Source organism: Macrotis lagotis, chromosome X (assembly GCF_037893015.1).
Source record: "Macrotis lagotis isolate mMagLag1 chromosome X, bilby.v1.9.chrom.fasta, whole genome shotgun sequence".
NCBI classification, from domain to species: domain Eukaryota; kingdom Metazoa; phylum Chordata; class Mammalia; order Peramelemorphia; family Peramelidae; genus Macrotis; species Macrotis lagotis.
Window position 1 is genome coordinate 683,620,615 of NC_133666.1, and position 22,439 is coordinate 683,643,053.

General features: G+C 46.8%; 2 protein-coding genes across 2 annotated transcripts in view; one reads left to right on the plus strand and one right to left on the minus strand.

Annotated features, from left to right (window-relative positions):
* The first annotated feature begins 565 nt into the window (after positions 1–565).
* Positions 566–22,355, plus strand: FICD (FIC domain protein adenylyltransferase). Its single transcript, XM_074202254.1, has 2 exons — positions 566–782; positions 1,202–22,355. Exons 1-2 carry the CDS (start codon positions 566–568, stop codon positions 2,275–2,277), a joined length of 1,293 nt encoding a protein of 430 aa, XP_074058355.1. The 3' UTR covers positions 2,278–22,355.
* The window catches only part of SART3 (spliceosome associated factor 3, U4/U6 recycling protein), a 29,295-nt gene continuing 12,156 nt past the window's right edge, over positions 5,301–22,439 (minus strand). Inside the window, exons 6-19 of the mRNA XM_074206068.1 lie at positions 21,168–21,292; positions 19,736–19,891; positions 18,989–19,127; positions 18,002–18,109; positions 15,923–16,000; positions 15,770–15,828; positions 15,215–15,324; positions 13,788–13,900; positions 10,845–10,921; positions 10,076–10,244; positions 9,270–9,724; positions 8,925–9,077; positions 7,080–7,264; positions 5,301–6,708 (exon numbers count right to left, since the gene is read on the minus strand). Of these exons, the coding sequence (XP_074062169.1) occupies positions 6,531–6,708; positions 7,080–7,264; positions 8,925–9,077; positions 9,270–9,724; positions 10,076–10,244; positions 10,845–10,921; positions 13,788–13,900; positions 15,215–15,324; positions 15,770–15,828; positions 15,923–16,000; positions 18,002–18,109; positions 18,989–19,127; positions 19,736–19,891; positions 21,168–21,292 (2,105 nt within the window). The 3' untranslated portion in view covers positions 5,301–6,530. The remainder of the gene's footprint in view (positions 6,709–7,079; positions 7,265–8,924; positions 9,078–9,269; positions 9,725–10,075; positions 10,245–10,844; positions 10,922–13,787; positions 13,901–15,214; positions 15,325–15,769; positions 15,829–15,922; positions 16,001–18,001; positions 18,110–18,988; positions 19,128–19,735; positions 19,892–21,167; positions 21,293–22,439) is intronic.

Here is a 22,439-nt window from a genome sequence, read left to right on the forward strand (position 1 = left end):
CCGGGAGAAGACACCGGCCTCCACGTATGGGGCGGGGCCGCTGCGCCTTTAGCCCCGCCCCCGACGCCTCCGGCCCCGTCTCTGACCAATGGGAGGGCGCGCGCATCACGCCCCCTTCGAGGCCCCGCCCTTCTCCCGCCGTGACTATTGGCTGCCGCTGACGGAAGACGGACTGAGGAGGCAGCCAATAGAAGCGGCCCACGGAGAGTTTTTCCCGGGGCCGGCGGGCCCGCGGGGCGGTACCGGAAATGGAAGCGGCGGAAGGGCGGCGGCGGCCAACCGGGATCGGGGAGCGCGGCCGCGGGGCGGGCTCTGAGGCGCTGAGCCCCTGAGTGCCGGGCCGAGGCGGGCAGCGGCGGCGGCGGAGACCCCCGGGCGGCGGCGGCGGAGTTGGCGGCGTTGGCGGGAGCGGGGCGCCGGGAGGCGCGGTGAGGCGGGCGGGCCCGGGCGGGGGGCGGCGGCGCGGGGGAGGCCGGGGCGCGGGGGGCGCGGGGCGGCCCGGGGGTCCCGGCCCCCCTGAGCCTCGGCTTCTCCTCGCAGGCGCCATGCGGCCCGGGGCCGCCAGATGACCTTGGCCGTGGCGGCGGCGGGGGCCGGGCCGCGGGCGGCGGCGGCGGGGGGCCGCTGGCTGTGGGGGGCCGCCCTGCTGGGGCTGCTGCTGGCCCCGCCGCTGCTGCTGCTGCTGCCCCGGGCCGCCCCGCGCGGGAGCCTCTCGCTGCCGCGCGCCCCGGGCCCCCCGCGCGGCGTGGAGCTGCTGGGGGCCAAGGCCAGAGCCCCAGCGGGTAAGCGAGGGGGGGGCCCTGCCCGTGACCGTGCCCGTGACCATGCCCGTGACCTGCCCGTGACCCGGCCCTGCCGGACCCCTCCTGCCCGTGACCCGCCCCTGCCGGACCCCCCCATGCCCGTGACCCGACCCTCCCCTGCCGGACCCCCCTGCCCGTGACCATGCCCGTGACCCGCCCCTGCCGGACCCCCCCTGCCCGTGACCATGCCCGTGACCCGGCCCTGCCGGACCCCCCCTGCCCCTGACCATGCCCGTGACCCGCCCCTGCCCGTGACCATGCCCGTGACCCACCCCTGCCGGACCCCGCCTGCCCGTGACCATGCCCGTGACCCGCCCTGCCCGTGACCATGCCCGTGACCTGCCCGTGGCCATGCCCGTGACCCGCCCTGCCCGTGACCGTGACCCCGTGTCTCGCAGGCCTGAGGCTGGAGGCGCGGGCGGCGCTGCGCCAGGCGCTGGAGATGAAGCGGCTGGGCAAGCGCGACAAGGCGCGGCGCCTGTTCCGCCACGCGCTGCGCGTGGAGCCCGACTACGCCGAGGCGCTGACGGAGCTGGGGCTCTTCTCCGAGGAGGAGCAGGACGTGCTGCAGGCCGCCTTCCTGTACGGCCGGGCGCTGGCCGTGGCGCCCCACCACGAGAAGGCCCTGGTGCACCGCGACCGCACGCTGCCGCTGGTGGAGGAGATCGACCAGCGCTACTTCGGCCTCCTGGACCGCAAGGTGCGCAAGGTCATGGCCATCCCCAAGGGCAGCTCGGCGCTGCGGCGCGTCCTGGAGGAGGCCTACTACCACCACATCTACCACACCGTGGCCATCGAGGGCAACACGCTGACCCTGTCCGAGATCCGGCACATCGTGGAGACGCGCTACGCCGTGCCGGGCAGGAGCCTGGAGGAGCAGAACGAGGTCATCGGGATGCACGCGGCCATGAAGTACGTCAACGCCACGCTGGTGTCCAGGATCGGAGCCGTCACGGCCGGCGACTTGCTGGAGATCCACCGGCGGGTGCTGGGCTACGTGGACCCCGTGGAGGCCGGCAGATTCAGGACCACGCAGGTGTTCGTGGGCCACCACATCCCTCCCCACCCGCGCGATGTGGAGAAGCAGGTGGCGGAGCTGATTCAGTGGCTCAACTCGGAGGACGCCCTGAACCTGCACCCGGTGGAGCTGGCCGCGCTGGCCCACTACAAGCTGGTCTACATCCACCCCTTCGTGGATGGCAACGGCCGGACCTCCCGCCTGCTCATGAACCTCATCTTGATGCAGGCGGGCTACCCTCCCGTCACCATCCGCAAGGAGCAGAGATCCGAGTACTACCACGTGCTGGAAGTGGCCAACGAAGGGGACGTGAGACCCTTCATCCGCTTCATCGCCAAGTGTACCGAGACCACCTTAGACATGCTGCTGATTGCAACGACTGACCACGCCGTGGGTTTGCCAGAAGCAAATCCCAACCATTCCGGATGCAAACAGACTATTCCCGTGAAAACCTAAATCTGTCTGGCTTCTTTTGGAGGAAATCACATCGAAGCCTTGAGCGTTCCTATTGGGAAACGATTCTTCTGGCCGACAAGGCTAGAGACCCAAGTGTTCTTGACCTCAGAATGTTTCTGGTTTTAGTTTTTGGGATTTTACTTTTTTCTTTAATAAGTTAAATTAAGCCTTGTCTCTACAAAAAAAAATAATTTATAAGCTAACTGCCAAATTATTTATTTTGGATTTCTTTTAAAGCACGTTAAAAATGCAAGATGTTGTAGCCAAACTCTGGGCTGGACATGGAGAGCCTCTACGCTTTTTCAAGGATCTATAAATGGGAAGCTGTTTTGTGGGCAAGCATCCCACAGGCTGCTGCCTATCCTATCCTCTCTGGGTTCAACAACAGACTAAGTTTCTGGGACTGAGTGTGTACCCATCTGCCAGGTCAAGGAGGGGCTCCGAGTCGGGATAAAGGGAAGCGAAGAGTTCGGTGACTTCTGAGGAAGCAACTCTGGGGGTGATTTTTGCAGATAACAGGCAGCTCCCTGTGTGAATGTCCAACAGGAGTTAGGTGGCACAGCGGATAGAGCTACCAGCCTGGCGTCAGTTAGGACCCAAGTTAAAATGTGACCTCAGACACATAATACTTAGCTCGTGTGACCTTGGGCAAGTTACTCAACCCCATTGCCTTGCAAAAAAAATTTTTTTTAAAAGTTGTTTGAAGGCCCGAGTCTATCTGCCCAGCCTGACTTTGTAATCAATCAATTTCTGTTTAGAAAGCAAACTACTGAGATATGAAATCAGGATCAGTTTAAACAGTGAGATCTTGAAGGCTTCACCTGGCTATTTTTCAAGTCCCTCCAAGCTGTCCTTCCCTTCTCAAGTTTGGTGCCAGAAATGGATTTTCCATGATGGATTATTTTTGTAATGAAGATTAACAGAATGACCAGCCTAGTTCCCTCCCTGTTCTCCCCAGTGCCCCTTCTTGTGAAGAGGAACATCTGTTAGGGCTGAAGTTGTTCGAATCTCAGACCACTCCATCATCCATCTTGCTGTGAATCCAGGACCATCAAAGTCTTAAGAATGTCTTCCCTGACAGATCACTCCAAAACATTCCCTGCAGACTAATAGACATATAATGCTGAGAAAAAAAAATACTCTTGAATCTCTGATTCTAGAGATCAATCAGATATAATCAGCTGGATCACACAGTCCTCAATGGAAACTTTCATGCCTTTGAGGCATGTCTGCTTGGAACCTTCCTGCCTTGGCCAGCATCTTTTTCTGTGCAATATCTTCTCCCGAGCCCTTTTTCCTCATGACTCCTCATTACACCACCCCGTAATTGTTCATCTTCAGAGATACCTCATGTTTAGCACAGGCAGTGGATGGACTTTTTTCTAGATCCCTAGGCCACATTTAAGGGGATCCTGCAATGGTAGCAGAGTCTTTGTTGACCACAAGTGCAACAGCTCCCATCCAGAAAATAACCAGGGTCCTTTCTGCTCATTAAAGTCCTCCACTTAGTGAACATCTCTTTTGTCCCTGTGACCCCATCTTCTCAGTGTTGGCACCCAAGTCACGTTCTGCCTTTTGAACCACCTAAGCGGTTGTCATAAATGGACAAATTTTGGAAGCCAACACGTTAACACGTCCCTTCTAGCTTTCTGAAGAGCTGAGCTAGCTTGGCCCCAGGTGATTAGAAAATCTAATTTTCACATAAAATACCAAGGTTCACAACCCTGGGATTTTTTTTTAAGACCACTGCCATAAATTGTAGAATTTCTGAAGCCCTGACTATATAATAGATTTTGTTCTTGTGAACAGACCCCCAAGGCTAGCTGAACCAACTAGGTGAAAGCACTTGTTTTTTATACTACAGAATGAAGAATTTGCACTTTAGCTCTAAGTGAAGGATGTTACTCTAACAAACTACTTATTCTAATAAAAAGTATTTTATTAAATACACCGAGTAAGCCTCATTCTGTTGTGGCCTTGGGCAAGCCACTTAGCCCCATTTGCCTTGCAAAAACTTTAAAAAAAACCTCCTATTTCAGGGGTTAGATGGGTTTCTGGCAAGGTCACCCAGGTCTAGGAAGTGGCAGTGTACCTTCAGTTGGATGCCATGACCTCTGCCTCCTCTTCCCACATGATGCTGCTGCTTCCCCTGATAGAATTCAAGTTGTTCTTTTTACAGGAGAGAAAACCAAGGCCCAAAGAGGTGGGATTTCCTCTCATCAATTCCTTGCCAACCCAAATACCCATTAAACTTCCATGCAGACACTTCTATTTAAGACAGTGCAATCCTGAAAAGTGCTTAACAGATAAGTTTTACCAATAATGGAACATAATTTGCAATCAAACGCAGGCCATAAGCATTTCTAAGTTATTGACAGCTGATCTACCACCTCCCCAATTAGATTCCACTAGAAAATGAGCTATTTGAGAATAGCAATTGTTTGATTTCTTTTGCTTTTCTACCACCAGAGCCCAGAACCACACCCAATGCACATGGAGCTTGGCACCTGCCCACCTCCGAAGTTTGTAATGCTAATTATAATTGAGTTTGTGGGCACAGGGGAAAGGGGAGGGAATCTGCTGAAACCTGGAATCACATCTGGGGCACAAGTGGCAAAAGCCAAGTATGCTCACACCATAATGTTCCAAGTGGGGTATGTGTGCTCAATAAGCCCCTAAGTAGACCAGGCATGTGAATAAAGAAGGGCTGCAAGAAGGGACCTAAAGTGTACTATGAGATTAGCAGGCAGTCTCAAGCCCAAACCACAAGACTGCTACTAACCCACCTAGTCCCTAGCTAACACATTAACTACAAAGGATCCTATAAAGATCTACAATATAGTTGTTTCACATTTCCATAGCAGTTGGATTGACAACACACCCGTGAAGCATTATTACTTACTTTACAGATGAAGATGCTAAGTTCCAAAAAGAACCAGAGCCTCAATTCCAGGCCAGTGTTTCCCACCACACAGCACTGAGGCTCTCCAAGTTCTTTCCCATATGAACATGGCCAAATCATCCAGTCCAGGGGCTCCTGGCCCCTGGGGCTGGCCTGAACCTCTGCCTGCCAACCTGGCTTCATCTATAAGATGCAGATCATAAAACATACCTGCTCACCTCACCAGGAGAAAAGTCTTTGTAAACATCCAACTGTGTCTCCTTATGTAATTTGCATCATAAGTTACTGTTACAATTCCTAACTGCATTTAAAAAGTACAACTTCAAAAAAAGATAAATTAGGGGGTGATTCTGAAATTCTTCTTGGCCCCAGAATTCTTTAAACTAAGCTGCAGTGAACTGACTTAGAATCAGCCCAAGTAGGAAGAACCTAAAACAAAGAACCAAAAAAGATCTTTTTAAATTGCTTAAGTCGAGGGAGGAGAATGGGTTTGGAAGCCCAGAACGTGCCTCTCCAGGCCAAGGCTGGGGTGTAAATAAAGCAAAGTACACCATCTGTGTTGAACTGAATAGGAGAAGAGAGGAGATTGTGCAAAAAACCTTTTAATGATAACTTCAGTTTAATAAGTGAAGTTAAATGGAGAACGTGAGTTTGCACTTGACATCATATATAAACAAAACCAAGGAGCTGAAGGTCTCGACAAGGGGGAGGACAATTCCTTGGGCAAACAAAGTGGACATGATCCACAGTGGCAGCACACACAATTCTGAATACAAAACAAACATCTCCAGTCTCCTATCCTAGGAAACTCAAAACTAAGGGTTTGACATGTCATTTACAAATACACAATAGAAAAACAGAGACCACTTTGAACAGAACATCAAGCCTATCCACTTTTCTCTAACTTCCCTTCCCCTCCCCCTTCTAAAATAGGCCATTGTGGTGAATTCCGAGCATCTGCCATTTTATCTTTGCCAAGATCGATGGGCCAGTCTGCTCCGCTGGGCGCAAAATGAGTATCCTGTAAATGGCAAAAAGTTGCCCAAGCAGCTGCCCTGAGGAATGGAGCTCTGCAAGAACAGTGCCCGCCTGTAAAGTGAACACTTCCCTCATGTTGCCTACCCTCAATATGAGGGATCATTTAAAGCCATTTAAACCCACACCAGCCTTCTTTGTCTCAGTTGGAACAAAAGAACCCTCTGGCTTGGTACAGCCCCAATCTGCACTGTGATGGGCCTAATAGGACAAAGTACTATTTACAGAGGATGATGGGGGGTTCCCCTTGCCAGCAGAAATAAGGACACAAAGTGGCTTCCTAAAAGGCATTTTCACATTTCCCATACAGTCTAATTCACTTTTTCAGGAGCATCTTGGCAAAGTCAGCATTTGACATCTTGGGCGCCTCTGTGGGTGTTGAAGAGGGTCCAGGTGGGGTCTGGAGTGTCCCATTCTCTGTCTTGGGGCCAGGATTGTTGGAGCGTTGCAAAGCTCGAGGCAAGAGCGAGAGCTGGGTCCTGCCCTTGCCCCGCCTAGAAAGGGAAATATTTTTATGTACAGACTAACTTAGTCCTTTTTGTAGTCATGAAAAGTGGGTACCAAGAGCTTTAGGGTCTTAAATTACATAAATGAGGGGGCAGATTGCAAAGTGAAAAGGATCCGGCCTAGCCTCAAGGGGTAATTTCCAGCAGATAATTTGACAAGATTAGCTGACTTGACCCAAGGCCTAAGAAGGCAGAGGCAGGACTCAGCAGCCAGCACTGCCTGTCCCTATCAGCTGAAGAAATGGCAGCCTAGTTAAGCTTGTTCTGACCCTTTTCTCCAGGTAGCTGTCCCCTCAGTGATGGACCCTCTCATTCCCCACTGCAAAGACCCAGGTCCCACTTAAGAGACGAGCACTTACGCGCCGTACACCTGCCGCGGCACCAGGGCCCCCGTCACTCTTCCCTCGGGCCTGTCGGGCACCTTCCTCTGAGGAGGGTTGCTGATGGCCACTTTAATGACATTTTCTTTAATTGTCATACCATCCATTTTCAACACAGCCTGAGAAGCCTGCGCCTCATTCTCATATTCTACGTAGGCAAGACCCTAAAGAAAGAACAAGGAACGATGTAAAAAAAAAAAAAGACAATTTGATCTCAAGTAATTCACTTATACAGTCATGCCAAACTACCAAAGGATTACTTGATAGGACTTGAAAAAAATCTGGAAGAACATGTCAAAGAATCTCAAGGGAAATCTTGAAAAAAAAGTAGAAGGAAAGAAGACACCAAAAACCTGTAGTACAGACCCCAACCTATAGTACAAAACAGTATGAACAAAATAATTTGGTATTGGTTAGAAAAAATAGAGATCTGTGGAATAAATTGATACATAACATATGAAAAATGAAATTTGCAACCTAATTTGGTAAACCCAAAGATCCCAGCTACTGGAGAAGGACTCAGTATTGACAAAAACTCAGAATCCTGGACAGCAGCTAAAACCAATATCTCTTCAAAAGAAGCTCCAAAAGGCTATGTAATTTAGATGTCAGACACGAGTATACAAAGTAATAATGGATCTTTGAGATCTGTAAACAGGAAGGTAATTGGAAGCAAGTTAAAGAAGATCACAGAGATCAACTGGACAATTTTGATGGCATAAAATTAAAAAAAAAACCTTACACAAAAAATCCAGGGCAGCTAAGATTGAAAGAGAAATGACTGACTGTGGGAAAATACCTCAACAGCAAGTTTCTTCAATAAAAGTCTCATGAAATAGAAAAAAACTGATTCAAACACAGAAGAATAAGTTGCCATTCCCCAGTTGACACAGTCAAAGAATATGGATGGACAGTTCTCACATCCAACTCCCAAGAGCCAAAAGAAAGCATGCTCCAAGTCACATGAAAGCAATTCAGAGGCTCCATTTCACATCTGTCAGACTGACGTGGATAAAGGAGGATGACTGTCCTTGTTCAGCAGCCACTGTCTATGGTAAATGCCACCTCGGTCCTACTACAGTCAAAGGCCACTCAGGACCACATCCCCAGAGATCAAACTGGGCAATCTCTCTTTAAGGTCCCAAAGCCAAATAAAGATGGACAAAAATATGGATGGCATCACTAAAACTAAGAACCACGGAGTGCCCATTGGTCGGGAAATGAAATAAAATCCAACTGAGCGCTAAGACATGATAGAGCTAGACTTGTCTGAACTAACAAGAGCACAACACTGGACAAACTGCTCTGGAAGACCAAACAGCTCAGAAAGACTAAATGAAAACCTCCACCAAAAAACATGTAGATTAAGAACAGAAAACTTCCCCACCAGTTTGTTATTTCTTCTCTAGCCATGTTTTGTTTTCCTAATCTGTCTTTCTCCTGTTGCAACAACTAATTTCATGAAACTACAGAAAGCTGGCACTGAAAGGGAACTGAGAAATCTCATAGTCCAATGCTCTTAGCTGACAAAGGAACAAACTGAAGGCCAGGAGGGTGAAGCAACTATAGCAGAACTGGGGTTCAGACCCCATCCTTCTGAAGCATATCCAAAGCTCTTGCTCTCTCCCTGAAATTTTTTTAAATTAAAGGCTTGAAGGGTAGGTGGGCCTCACCCAGAATAAAGCTGTAGAAGGTCACACTGAAGAGTCCTCACCTCCCCCTACCCCCAAGCACAAACCCTCCTCAGGGTAGATCTGTGCCAGGTCAGGCTACAGACTGCTTGCCACAGGGTAAAGGGCAACCCCAGGTCAGGGTCTCGTCTACCTTGGGTTTCCCAGCACGGTTGGTGACCAGCCGGAGGTCCTTCACAAGCCCGTGAACTTTGCAGATGTCTTCCAGTTCTTCCTTTGTGCAGGAGAAGGGCAAGCCAGAGATAAACAGCTTGTGCTTCTCCAAGGCCGTGCTATACCGGAACACCTGCAGGGCAAGAGAGATGAGATGGGGTCGAGCCACCTCAGCCAGGGATCCCAGGTGGTCCAGTCTGTTCCTTTGTCAGGGCAGTCTCAACCACTTCCTCACTACAAGACTAACTTCCAGAGGAAGGACAAGAAACCTCTTCTTCCTAAAGAACACAGCCACCCACTGCTCCCCGCCCCCACCCAGGCACACCTTAAAGTCCGGATTCTTATTCTTATCCACACAAGGCGAGACAAACATGGGCCTTCCGTCCACAATCTTGCGGTCTAAGCCCAGGGCTTGCAAGGCTGCCTTCTCCTCCTTAAACTCGACGTAGCAGTAGCCCCGGAAGTCCCCACGGTTGCTGAAGATGGGGCGGATCTCAGTGACTTCCCCACAAGTCTCAAAGAGGGGTCTGAGCTTCACATCAGGCTCCCCCAGGCTGTAGGGCAGGTTGCTGACAAACACAGTGATGTTGTCTTTCTTGCTGTCATGAAACACTTTGGGCAGCTCCTTTTTGATAGCAGCTGCTTTCTCCTTCTGTTTGGAAGGGGGCTCCACTTCTGTGGGGGCACTCCTCCCAAAAAGTCCCAGCTCCAGGGACGTAAATTTGTCCTCATCAACCAGAGGCAGGCTGCTCCCGGTTCTTGGTCGCTTGCTGGGTTGCTCTACAGAGTTCCAAAAGAAGACAACAGCCATCAAGTCCTCCTCCCCCGCCTCCCTGAGTAGCCAACCCCTAATCCTACATGCAGTGGCAGTACACGGGGCAGTGCCTATGTGCATCAAGGGAAAGCAAGCCTCTCCTGAAGATCTTGCTAAAAGTAATCCCGAGCCAGAGCTCCTGCAGGAGCCAGGTCACACCTCTCCAAGCACCCTAGCTCACACGGGCCATGTCAATGGTAGGTATTACTCGGACCTTTTACTGATTAGCACGGAACTTAATCCCGTTTTCTTTCTGTAAGCAAGGTCATGGGATGGGTGAGACCCCTGCCCAAGCTAACAAGTGTGCCCAGCACTACCTTCGTCTTCATCCCCCCACTCGTCGTCGTCATCTTCATCAGCCTTCCGTTTGTCCCCCACCTTGGTCTTCTTCATCTTCTTAAAGGCCCTCTTCTCAGCCCGGGCCCTCTTTCGCTGCTCTGTCTTTTCTTCTTCTTGCTGGGCCAGAGCAGCTTCCTTCTCAGCAGCCTGCAAGGATGAAGACGAGTCAGTGGCAAGGCTACAAAATCCACTGCTCTGCTTTTCAGCTAAGGAAAGGAGAAAAGGGGCACAGCTTCAATGATCCACATTTAATGGGCAACATGCTCTCTTAGCACTAGCATCTAAAGGGGAAAAGGAGGAAAGAGGGGGTCGATCAAATCTACTTCACACCTGCTAACTCAATTTCAAAGTTCCCACCTTAAGACTTGGGTGTTTTGGTTTATTCCCACAGCAAACATCCCCGGCCCCCCACCCACTCCGTGGACCTGAAATGCTTGGCAAGGGTGCTCCAGGCTATCCTTGTGTGCAGCAGCAGCAAGGTCTGTCCCAATGAACGTTACTACCAAAATTCACCCACTAAAAAGACACTTGGTTATTTTTATACTTTCTTATAGGCAGACCTCAATTTCCAAGAACATCTGTAAGAATGCTGCAACAGAGGAATTGAATGTCACCTCAATTTTTTAACATCAAAATTAGCAAATTTTCCTCCCTGAGCATTACATTTCAGAAGAGGTTATGTGAAGATTTTGATCAACATTCAGGCAATTACCATCAGTTGCTCAACAATTCATACAATCTCACTACCTTAACTCTCTGCTCATTAACTCGAGCTAATCGATTTTCAGTCTTCTGAACTGCTGAATCCCAATCTTCCAGGGTACCTAAACGAGAAGAGTCGTCAACAAGTTTGGATTTCCTGGGATTTCTGAAGACTTAAGAGGAAATTAAATCTCAGCCACACCTCCCCCTCCAGAAAAGAGAATTAACCATACACAGTCAGCAACCTAGGACCTTTTCAGGGACCCGCTATAATAGCCCAATCCATCAATTATCCAACAAGCCAGGCTTGGGCTACAAACCCTCCCAGGAGCAAGGAGCCTATCCTACATACTGACAGCCACTTTTTGATACTCCTAATTATTAGGAAATATCTCCTTAAAGTGATCTCCCTCCCACCTTCACCCCCCATATACTCACTACCTGCCATAGCTATGGGCAAGTCTCTGAAACCAATCTGAATCTAAATATCTTCAGCTACAAAATAAGGGGTTTAGACCAGATGATCTCTAATCTCTTCTACATTTAAATACTTCAAGAAACAGCCAATCAGCCTAACTTTAAGGTGGAATCATGAATAGCAGCTGAAAATCTCCCCATTAGAAAATTGACCTAACCAATACCTGAAATGCCAGAATGGCATATGGCTTCAATGCCCAAGATGAGCAAAATTTTGTAACTAATTTGGTTGATAAGTGTTCAAGGGAAAAAGGTTCTTTTGCTCAAAGTGACTACCATTCTTTTCTATTTCATAAGGGAGTTCTTTGCAGAGGAAGAAACTATATAGCATGAAATGCTGCATGATAATGTTTGTCCTTTGTTCTCAAAGAAGACACAGCATCAGGGAGGTGATGCCATGACAAGCACATGAAGTGGATTTGAGTGAGGGAGACTGTGCTAAGCCACCAGTCTCACTTTCTCCTCAGTCATCTGGGTCCAGTGGCCAGCTATGAGTCTGGATGACTGAATATGGCCCTGGATGTGAAGAGATCAGGATGAAGTGACTTTCTCAGGGTGACACAGCTAGTAAGTGTCAAGTGTCTGAGGCTGGATTCAACTCCTGTCCTCCTGACTCCATCCAAGGCTCTATCCACTGCATCACTTAGTTGCACAAATTGTCAGACTTAGTTTATATATTCATTGGTTGTGCTAAACTAGTTTTTTAATTCATTTATTTTTTCTGGCAAGAGATGGACTGTACATTTTGTCTCAATAATTTATCTAAAAAAACAGATTTTTCTGGGGAGGAGGGTTACAGGTAAATAAGAAGGTTTTGTCAGAGGAGATTTTATCATTTTTAAAAGATGAAAGCTTTAAATGTTAAACATGAATGTACATGTACAACTTTTACCAGATTGTTTGCCTCCATGGGGAGGGGGAAGGGAAGGGAGGAAAGTAGAAAAATGTGGAACTCATACATTTACAAATGGTTGAACGTTGAAAAACTATCACTGTATGTAACTAGAAAAATAAAATTTCAATTAAAAAAATGAAAATTTGGGGAGGCTAGGTGGCGCAGCAGATAGAGCACCAGCCCTGGAGTCAGGAGTACCTGGGTTCAAATCTAGTCTCAGACACTTAATAATTACCTAGCTGTGTGGCCTTGGGCAAGCCACTTAACCCCATTTGCCTTGCAAAAAACCTAAAAAAAAAACAAAAAAAAATTTAAAAGGACACTAGAAAGGGAAATGATAGGGGCAGCTAGGTGGCAAAGTGGATAGAGCATCAACCCTGGAGTCAGGAAGACCAGAGTTCAAATGTGACCTCAGACACTTAATAATTACCTACCTGTGTGGCCTTGGGCAAGCCACTTAACCCAATTGCCATGCAAAAAAACTTTAAAAAGGGGGGGAGGGGAAATATTATTTGAAACAAGAGTTAACACAAAAAAGATTAAGATAAAAATAAAATTTTCTGAAAGATGAGAGTTGGTGCCACAATTCCAAGTATAGAAAATGTCTAATCAAGTTACATTTTCAAAATTTACCATTATTAAAAATTATTTTTATATTATATTGCCAACATTAAAAAAACTTTCTAAAGAGTTCAATAATCAGAACATTTTAATTAGATAAAGGGACTGGCTAAATAAAATTGTCACTACAGCAAGGTCACAAGCTCTTAAGTTCCACAGCTATAAAATATGTGCAACACTTTTTGTAGCAAGAAAAGATCACTCATTGTAGTTTCTACTGTATGTAGGTAAAAGATTTTCTTTCTTCCCTACATCTGAAATGAGCCAAAAAGGAGAGGCTGCAGTTGGTAGAGGTCCACAGAATCCAGAAATTAGTCACAGAGTTCACAATCGGCTCTACACTGGCCCCTGTGAAGGTCTGTTGGATTTCTATGGAATAGACACAGAGATCTTCCTTCTACTGATAGTGAGTCTGTCCTTCATGAGCCAGACAAGCTAAGATACGGATTAGACCAAACATAGGACTTAGCTGGGACTGCCCATTACACCGGAGATGAGACTTTTGCTACAAGAGCCTTTTTCTTATATTGTTCAAAGGGATTACCAGACTCTGCCTAACTGCCTATCTCAAAGCATTTTATAAAATGCAGAGCTCTAGAGCAATGCAACTTACCATTAACTTTACCACAGTTCCAAAACTAAGTGTCAGATTTCATGTCATATTCCTACTGTCTGCAGTTATACAGCTAATTTCTAGTAAATCTAGCTTGGAGGATCCCTCTGGTATCTGCTATGGCATCATCTCCACAGAAGACTAACTCAAGTCAACTCCCAGCTCTGGGTCCCAGGGGTTTGGGTGCTGAATTTACCTGCCAGCTCTGCCAGCTCTAATCTACTGAAAACCTAGAATTTCTTCACTGATAGCATGGGGAAGATTCTAACTGGGGGGCAAGCCATGAGACTGATTCACAACTTCACAGATTACCCCCCCCCCCAAAAAAAGAAGGCAGACTTCCCTTTGATCCACACTCATGTGGCCCAGCCCATCTTCTCACCCTCGATCCTTTCCAGCGTAAGCAGCACTTCACAGACATGCTCCGGGTAGTCACTGGTACACTGAACAGCCCGATGCAGAGCCTTCCGACAGTGCTGAGTGTCCCCATGAGCCCTAAAGCACAACGACAAAGAACTGGAACCTCCAGGAAATAGGCAGGAAACAGGTCATCCCCTGGTAGTGTCTGTCCTCCCTGAGGGGGCCTGCCTGCTGTGGCTTCCCTCTAAGCAGACCCTGCTCAAAGCCTAGACGAGGCACCTTCTCAATTAAGTTGGTCAGGCAGCAGGAGAGAGAAGACTGGAAGAGAGAGAAGACCGGATCTACTGCCAGTCTCCTTGGCTGATGCATAGAAAACGGTCATATGACACAACACCCAGAAGGAGGGAGCCCAAGGAAGGCTACTGGTCACAACAGTGAATGCTATATGGCAGACTCTGTCTGGGGGCTTCCCAATTAGAAATCTCATTTGATCCTCACAACCACTCTGGGGCCGGGTGTTATTATTACCTTGTCCCCCGTTTTACAGATGAGGAAACTGAGGCAACCATTAGGGAGATGATTTGCCTAGGGTGGGGTCTTGCTGACTCCAGACCTGGTTCTTGATACAGTACACCACCATTCAGTTCTATTTGATTGTTCACTATCTTAAAGACCATCTCCCACAGAGATAAGCCTGAGTTACCCTGGGGAAGAACAGCCACCCAAAAATGACTAAGCCCATCTACAGCAGAAATGACTACTTCACTGAAAGCAATTAGACATCACAATTCTGCTGCTCTCTTACTTTCTGGAGGTAAAACTACCAACTCTCCAGAACAAGTCTTGCTCCCACCAAGTCATCCAGTAGGCCCATGCTGTCCTGAGAAGAGCTGCCACACATCCTCCTTTGCTTCTCCCAAAGTGCTGACACTACAAGGAGGCCGTCCTGGGTCCCTTCCTCATCAATCAACTTCACTCAGCTGCCAACATCATTATCCCCCGGCAAAATCAAGTCCTGTTCCCAGGTTCATCCCATTGTTCCTCCCACATTCTACCTCCAGCTCCAACCCCCAGCATGCCTGGCACTATCTGAGCCTCAGCTCCAGTTGTTTCAGAAGGCCCAGTCTGGTCCTATCAACTGCAAGCGCTTGCCCTCATAAGGTGTCAGAATCTGTGCTCATCTTCTATATTCTGATCCCCCAGCAAAACACCAACTTCAGGATGGCAGGGGAGGGTGTGTTTGGTTTTTGTTCTTTGTATCCATACCACTTGTACAGTGCCAGACCCCCAGGAAGTCTAATAACAACTGTAGTTCTAACATGTCTAGTTACAAAATTTAGAAAATGCTTCCCTGCCTCCTGTGGCCTGGTGACCTGCCTTCTCACCTTCCTTTGAGGACCCAGACACTCAGTTCCTAAACCCAATGATGCCCATGGTGTGCTTGGTTACCGTTCCAAGTTGTAATATTCCAGCCACATGTTGGCATATTTTGCATTTCCTTTTGTCATAATGCTATCCCAGAGTTCTCGTGCTTTCTGCATATTGTTACAAAGGCGGGCCTACAAGACGGAAAAGAGCAATTAAACAGTCAGAGTCCTTTGGCTGGAATAGTCTCAGGTCTGAGACCCAACATATACTGCTAGGCTAACTATCAAAAGAGGAAAGTCAGCATTTGTTCAAATTTGACAGCAGCACAGAAAATGAGAGCATTTATTCCAAGAACCTCAACAGGGACTGAATTTTGCTTTTCATTTTCACTGTCCACTACATATGCAAGTGTTCAATTTAAGACATCAATAAGACTTTCTGGTTCCATCATTTAATGAATGAAGATTCATTCACATGTCTATCTACCATAAGAAAAAATTAAGGCCCATTACATTATATAATTCAACTACTGAAAAGAATCTGGATCTTAACTTGAGACTTAATTATTCCAGCTGTGACTAACCAGACCAAGACCCTAAAAGAGTCAATAAAACCACAAAATTTTAAAAAATATACCTCCACTCTTGCCCAATTCTGCATTATGGTACAGGATGGATCTCCACTTTCACTGAAACCTTAGAAGAAAAGAATTGACAAACAAATGAATACAACTCATAAGACAGGAAAAGCTCCAACCCCAAATGCCCCAAGGCTAAGGCAGTGTCTTACGCTCTTCCACTTCTTGTTTCAAATACTCCAATGCCCGAGCAAAGGCAGCTCTCAGTTCCTCTAGCTCTTTACTTGAATCTGGAAGACAAGGTGGGAAAATGAAAGGACTTCTCGAATGAGACAGTCTCAGATGTCTTTCTCCTCCTTCAACTACCTTTCATGCCTGGCCAATCAGCTGATGTCTACAAGATCTCAGCTCCAGGAGCAGGAACCTTCTACCACAGAGTGCACAAAAAAACAAGACAGTGAGTTCCAAAAGCTCCAAAAGTGGTGAAACTAGAATTTACTTTCTTAGACCCTGATGTAAATAAAGTAAGCTAGTCATTGAACAAGAGCTTTGAAATATTTTCCCTAGAGAAATACTTTAATCAACTCCCACTCTGTCAACTCCTCCTGCACAACTCCCTCAAGCTCTGATGTTGCCCTCAGAGAAGAAGTGACACCCCAGGTCACACAGCCACAATGGGTCAGAGGTAGAGGACTTCCTGAGTCCAAGGCTGGCTATCCTCTTTCCCTCAAGTCATGATGCTTTTACTTCTCTTCTGATTTGGCATTAACTCCCCTGGTGATCTCTCCAGCACTCAGGAGCTCTCCAGACCTCTTCTCTAGGCAGATCCTCTCTGTCTTCCATCTTTCCCAGTGCTCCTATCAGGACGAGGGCAGCACCACCTCCAGTCACCCATGGCTCATAACCTTGATCTCCTCCCTCTTCTCATCTCCTTCTCATCTCCTTCTCTTCTCCTTCTCGTCCCACCCCCCACTCTCACTGCCAAATCCTTTTGACCCATAAGACTCCTCTCAAGTCTCTCGCCTCCATCTCCACTTACCCAATCACAGCCCTGGACTACCACAATGACCTTCTGACTGCTTTCCAGGTGTCAAGTCTCTCCACTCTAAATGATGCTCTGGCTATTCAAGTGACTCTCCTAAGCTCCTGGTCACCTCCTACTCAATGACCTGAACATCTTCCATCTCTTGTTGTGCATGTGCCCTGAGACCACAAGAGGCCTGGAGTGACCATCTCCACCTAGTCCAAGAGATTCCCACTTTCTTCTGTACTGTCTCCTCTCCAGCCTCCTTCCTCTCCAGTCACTCCACATAATCTGTGACCTGAATAAAGCCAATGCTTTCCTCAAAGCTATCTGTGGTCAGAATAAAAATGCAAAATAAGTTCCATTTTGAATTAACTAAATAAGGCTGCTAGAGGCTGGCAGAGTGACTGTCATGTGTACCAGAAGCAAACTAGAACCAACTTTCCTTGGGCTTCAAACCATGACCAGCCTGGCTTCCTCGAGACTCAGCTCCAGATCACCTCCCTATGGGAGGACACAGCTAGTTAGGAGGCTGCCCCCTGAGATGCTCCCATCTGCCCTGCCTGGGCCTCAGAGGTACAGACTTCCTCCTAAGTTGTCTCCCCACTAGAACATAAACTCTTTTGAGGGCAGGGATGGCTTCTGTCTGCCTCGTTTGCATCACACTATGGAAGGGCACAACCAAATCCTCAAGAAATCCTTGCTGCCAGAGGTCCAGTGCCTCTTCTCCTGGGCTGGCTTCAGCCATCATCACAGCACCAAAAGAGCCCCAAGTCATTCAGATGCTTTTGAAAGTAGCCTGTGCTCACTAAACAACACTTCAGTGCTAGAAACCACCCTGACCTACTCTCTTCTCCCTCTCCCTTCTAGGCCCAGCCCAAACTCAGATCCATGACTGCGGCCTGAGTCCCTGTCCAGGCTGATAGTCTATCTCTCCAACTGTATATCAGTCTCAACAATAGACATTTTTCACCCAATTTTGTCTTTCTGGAAGGATGTGAAGTCACCTTTAGGAGGCTAAGACATGTTTGATCCTAACAATCAGAAGAGCTAGAAAAAGAATGCATTTGAAGAGGCCCACAACTCCTCACACACAGCAGCCAGTAGGATCTTTCCATTGCCTCAGGCAATGCCATCATGACAAGACCAAGGGCAGGGACACAGACACACACACACACAGAGAGAGAGAGAGAGAGAGAGAGATATGCCTAAACATCTTTCAGGCACTAAGTAAATGTTTGACAGGCCAAGTATGAGGATACAATACCTTGTTTAAAATCCACTCTTCTCCTCAGGTAATCAAGATACGCCTGCCAAATCTCCACATAATCTGTGGCCTGAATAAAGCCAGCATTCAATGCTTTCTCAAAGTTGTCTGTGGTCAGAATAAAAATGCAAAATAAGTTTCCACTTTGAATTAACTAAATAACTGGTAGCAGAGTCAACAGATATAAACTGCTTAGAAAACAAGAGTAAGTTCTGCACCACTCAATGCGCAGCCCACGTGGCACATCTGTGGCATGACATATGGAATGACAGAAAATAAAAACAGAAACAGTCCCTGAATGTGCAGCTGAGGACTGACCAGCCCACTCTGCTGGACCTCAACAAAGTAGGGATAACAAGGCCTAAGCCTTGTGCCCCAGGTGCCTATGAGGAAACCAGGCAAGAGCAAAGTGCTGCCATACCCACTAGGGCATCAGCAGCAGGCCCTTCTGTGGGAGCAAAGACCTGGACATGAGGCAGAGGCCTCTGACTGAGGATGACTAAAGAATGGGAAGAACTGTGCAACTCAAGCAGGGGGAAGTAAACAGAAACAGGAAAAGCCATAGGATGACAACCAGGCAGCTCCAAAGAACCATGCCCCCAGAACAGCCTAACTGAATGCCGTGAAATGATAAATGACCAAGCTTGGACTTGGAGAAGAGGCAGGAGAATGTAGCGCCCTTCTCCCTTCTTTGCAGAAGCCAGGGATGGTGGCTGTGTAATGCAGCCACATCCAGTTGGGTTAACTGTTTTTCCCCTTCTTTTTATTCTTAGTTATAAGGAACAGTTCTCGAAGAGAAGGAAAGATCTTTTGGAAAATGAAGATGATGGAAGAAAGCATACGAATAAAAACAATTTCTCCATAAACTCACTGTTTTAACTCAGTATTTCTCAAGGGTGCATACTCTTAAAGCATTGAAATGCTCACTGGAGATAAGAATTATGAAAGTATCAATGATACAGAGAGTTCCCACAAAAACATCCTTACCAGAAACTATCTGATGATCAACTCCATGTCTTTCCATGGCTAAGAGGTACCGATTCCACAGTCCAACTGTCCAGGGACAGTTTCTAACAGCACGATCATGTGCAGACAAGACCAGATCCTTCATTTTCAACTGCCGATCCTAAAACAAATAATTCCATGGTGGGATGGGATAGTGTCCAATTTGGTATTCTATATAAAATATGGCACAATGCTGCCAAGTGCTTAATTAATATCAAATAATTTCTTGTAAGGATGGCCAATAACCTCATTTTCTTTATAAACGTCTAGTAAAGCACTGTGACATCATCACTTGTACTGATGCATTTCAAGCAGATGAATAAATGTTTTGCTTCCAAAACATAATAGGAAAAGGCTAATAAATTTAATACTTTCAGAAACACTTTTAGATTTTAGGAACTGGATCAGAAAAAAAGGAAGAAAAGAAAGGATGAACAGAGGGAAAGAATCTCAATGGAGGAAAAAAAGATGCAGCAATTTCTTGGAATTCTTGTCCTAATTTTCTTGCAATTATCTTTTTTAATTTAAAAGCAAAAGAAAGTGGGGCAGCTAGGTGGTGCAGTGGATACAGCACCAGTCCTGGAGTCAGGAGGACCTGGGTTCAAATTTGACCTCATTAATAGTTACTTAACTATGTGACCTTGGGCAAGTCACTTAAGCCCACTGCCTTGCAAAAACCAAAAAATATAAAAGAAATAAAAGAAAGTGATGCCCTATTGGTGCTCTTACCAGATATTGATTATAACGGGCCCACAAGTCTGGGACGAGGCAGTTCTCAGCCAGCGCACGCTCAAAGATTAACTGAATGCGAGCAGGATCTCCAGCTTTCAACTCAAAATCAATATAGGCTTGATATTCAGCCAACTTTGGGGTCTCTGCTACCACCTATTTAGAACAAAAATTAAAACAAGTTCCTCAGTATGGTTAAGGAAAACAATACAACTTGACATCAAATCAGAACTGTAAACACTGACAGTGGCCAGACAATCAAAACCCACGATGACCTGTCTAAAGCTACTCTGGCTGACACAGCCCCCAGAGGGATGATCAACGAGGCTGGTGCCATGCCAGTGGCAGGTTCATCACCAAGTCTCTCCATCTGAGACACAAACTTGCACCTGGCTGTGTGCCGGACAGAGACACCGAGAGAAATAAAAAATGTGACATTATCACATGCCTGATTGCCAAAAATGATCAATAAAAGACACTGGTGTCCTGAATCAAAACTAACAACCCTCAGTAGGATAGCAGCTTTATGAAACTTATGGTCATTCAGTTAAATCTTATCAAGAGAACGAACTGCACAGGCCAACAAAAGAAATCTACTGAAATAAAATATAAAACTTTCAAATTCAATGAACTATAGGCTGCTGTGATTTGTTGGCATGTCCCTCCCCTCCCCCGGCCCGTTTTTGTCTCTTCTATAGACATCGGGGTGGGGAGTGTGGGAGGTGAAGGTGGACTCTCATCCTGAATATCTCTGCTAGCTCAAAACTTCTACAAGTCTAGGATTGTTTACAATCAGTATCAAAGTAAGAAAAACCAAAAGGGAATAGGCACTCAAGAAGCTTGTGTTTTATGTTGCTAAAGTTAATATACATATTTTTAAAACTTACACTATAAGCTTCAAAAAGGTAGAATTTGTTTTAAGATCAGATTTTGTTGAATGAATTAAAATGGTTTTGTTAATGGTTACTAGGTTTAGAATAATTGTTTATTTTAAGTATGTGGTCTCACATATTTGCCTCGTACAAAACTCAGTGACCAGAATGTTTTGTTCAATTTAACTTTCTGGTTAACTATTTCCACATAATTAATTCTTATATTTTATCTTCACTGAAAATGTGAAGCAGATGAGTTCCTTTTTTCTGTGCTATAAGGTGCTAAAGCTGGGACAAATTCATCTTTTTTTGATCATTCAGGGTTACTGTTCAGCACCTGCCTTTCCTTCCTATTGCTGATATGTCTCATTCTTGCCCAACCAGGCCAACAGTGTGTATTTGTGTCCCAACACTGATCTATCCATACAAGTGGGGACAAGCCTCTTGATTTATACCTGGCAGCACCAGTTTTCTCAAGTGATTATGGGGAAAGGCTGACAGTTCCAAGACCATCCTTCATCTGTAAAAGACAGCTCAGGAGCAGAGTGGTCATCACTCACCAGGGCCTCCTCATACGGTTTACATCTCTCCATTTGCTGCAATGCTTTCTTGTAGCTCTGCATCACAGCCTCAGGGACTGGGTCATCTGACCACTCCTCATATTCTGCGTAAGTGGCTTCCATATCTAGGAATGGATAAATTCAGTTCCAAAACGGGCTGCTAGCTTCCAACCTGCTCAAAACTCCAACTACACTCTCACAATCTTAAATGAAAACTGAACCCAAATGAGTTTAACTGCATCTCTCAAATTGTAAAGTGGGTCACGAGGATATGAGGATATGAGGAAGGCCAGCCAGACCAACTTCCTCATTTTACAGAGGAAGAAACTGAGGCATCAAAGAGGTGACTTATCTAAAGTTACACAGAGAAGAAAAAATGTCAAGATTTCCAACTGGATCCTCATCTCCCAAGCTCCTTCCACTGAACCTCACTGCAATCAACTCAGGACAAGAAAACAAGCCAATTTTAGAACTTAGGCAAAGGACCGCCAAGAATGACACACTCGAGTGGGTCAAGAGCCGATGCCTCTCAATCCCTGAGCTGGGTTTCTCTTTACCATGTGGCAAGGCCTCTTCCACATATTGTTCTCAACATCCCTGGGCATTCTTCCTACTCGAGCTGTGGGCATGGGTCCCAGAAAGTCCCGGCTAAAGCAGTACTGTAAAGGCCAGGCACAAGAACCAGAGGGAAAATGAGAGCCAGGTCCAAAGAACAAACCTCATCCCTCTGACCCTCAGTTTCCCCATTTATAAAATATGGAAGTTGACAAGGAAAGTTGATCTCTAGGGCTTTCTAACTCTAATCTCTAATCCAATGGGGGAGGGGGCAGAAATAGTCAAAATTCCCAAACTAAGTATTCCTTTAAGAATTTCCTTTACAACTGCCACTTCTGTTCTTCATTAAAAATAGCCACAACACCACAATATAATCTATTAGTTGCCAAAACTTTTCAAACTGGAAAACCCAACTCCCAACCCAAATCTAGAGTATTAAAAATTCTTCAGTCTCTTCTTTTTCTACCCTCTACCAGTTAAAACATAAATAAATTCCTTTTGAGTCGTTTCTGACAGGGAAATGCCTGCTTTGCACCTCATCCTCACTTCAGGTGAGCTTGCCCCCTTCTATGAACCAGCCATTCAGAAACCCTGGGGAGAATTCTAGACTCTGCTTTGCCACTGACTAGCCCTGTGACCTTGAGTGGAATAAACTTTCTCATCTCTAAAATGGGACCACAGGACCCATTGGAGCCTTTGAAAACTAGAGGGCATTAC

Coding starts and splice junctions, on each gene's coding strand:
- FICD (XM_074202254.1), top strand. CDS start 566: ATGACCTTGGCCGTGGCGGCGGCGGGGGCCGGGCCGCGGGCGGCGGCG. Junction 783..1,201: donor CAAGGCCAGAGCCCCAGCGG/GTAAGCGAGGGG, acceptor CGTGTCTCGCAG/GCCTGAGGCTGGAGGCGCGG.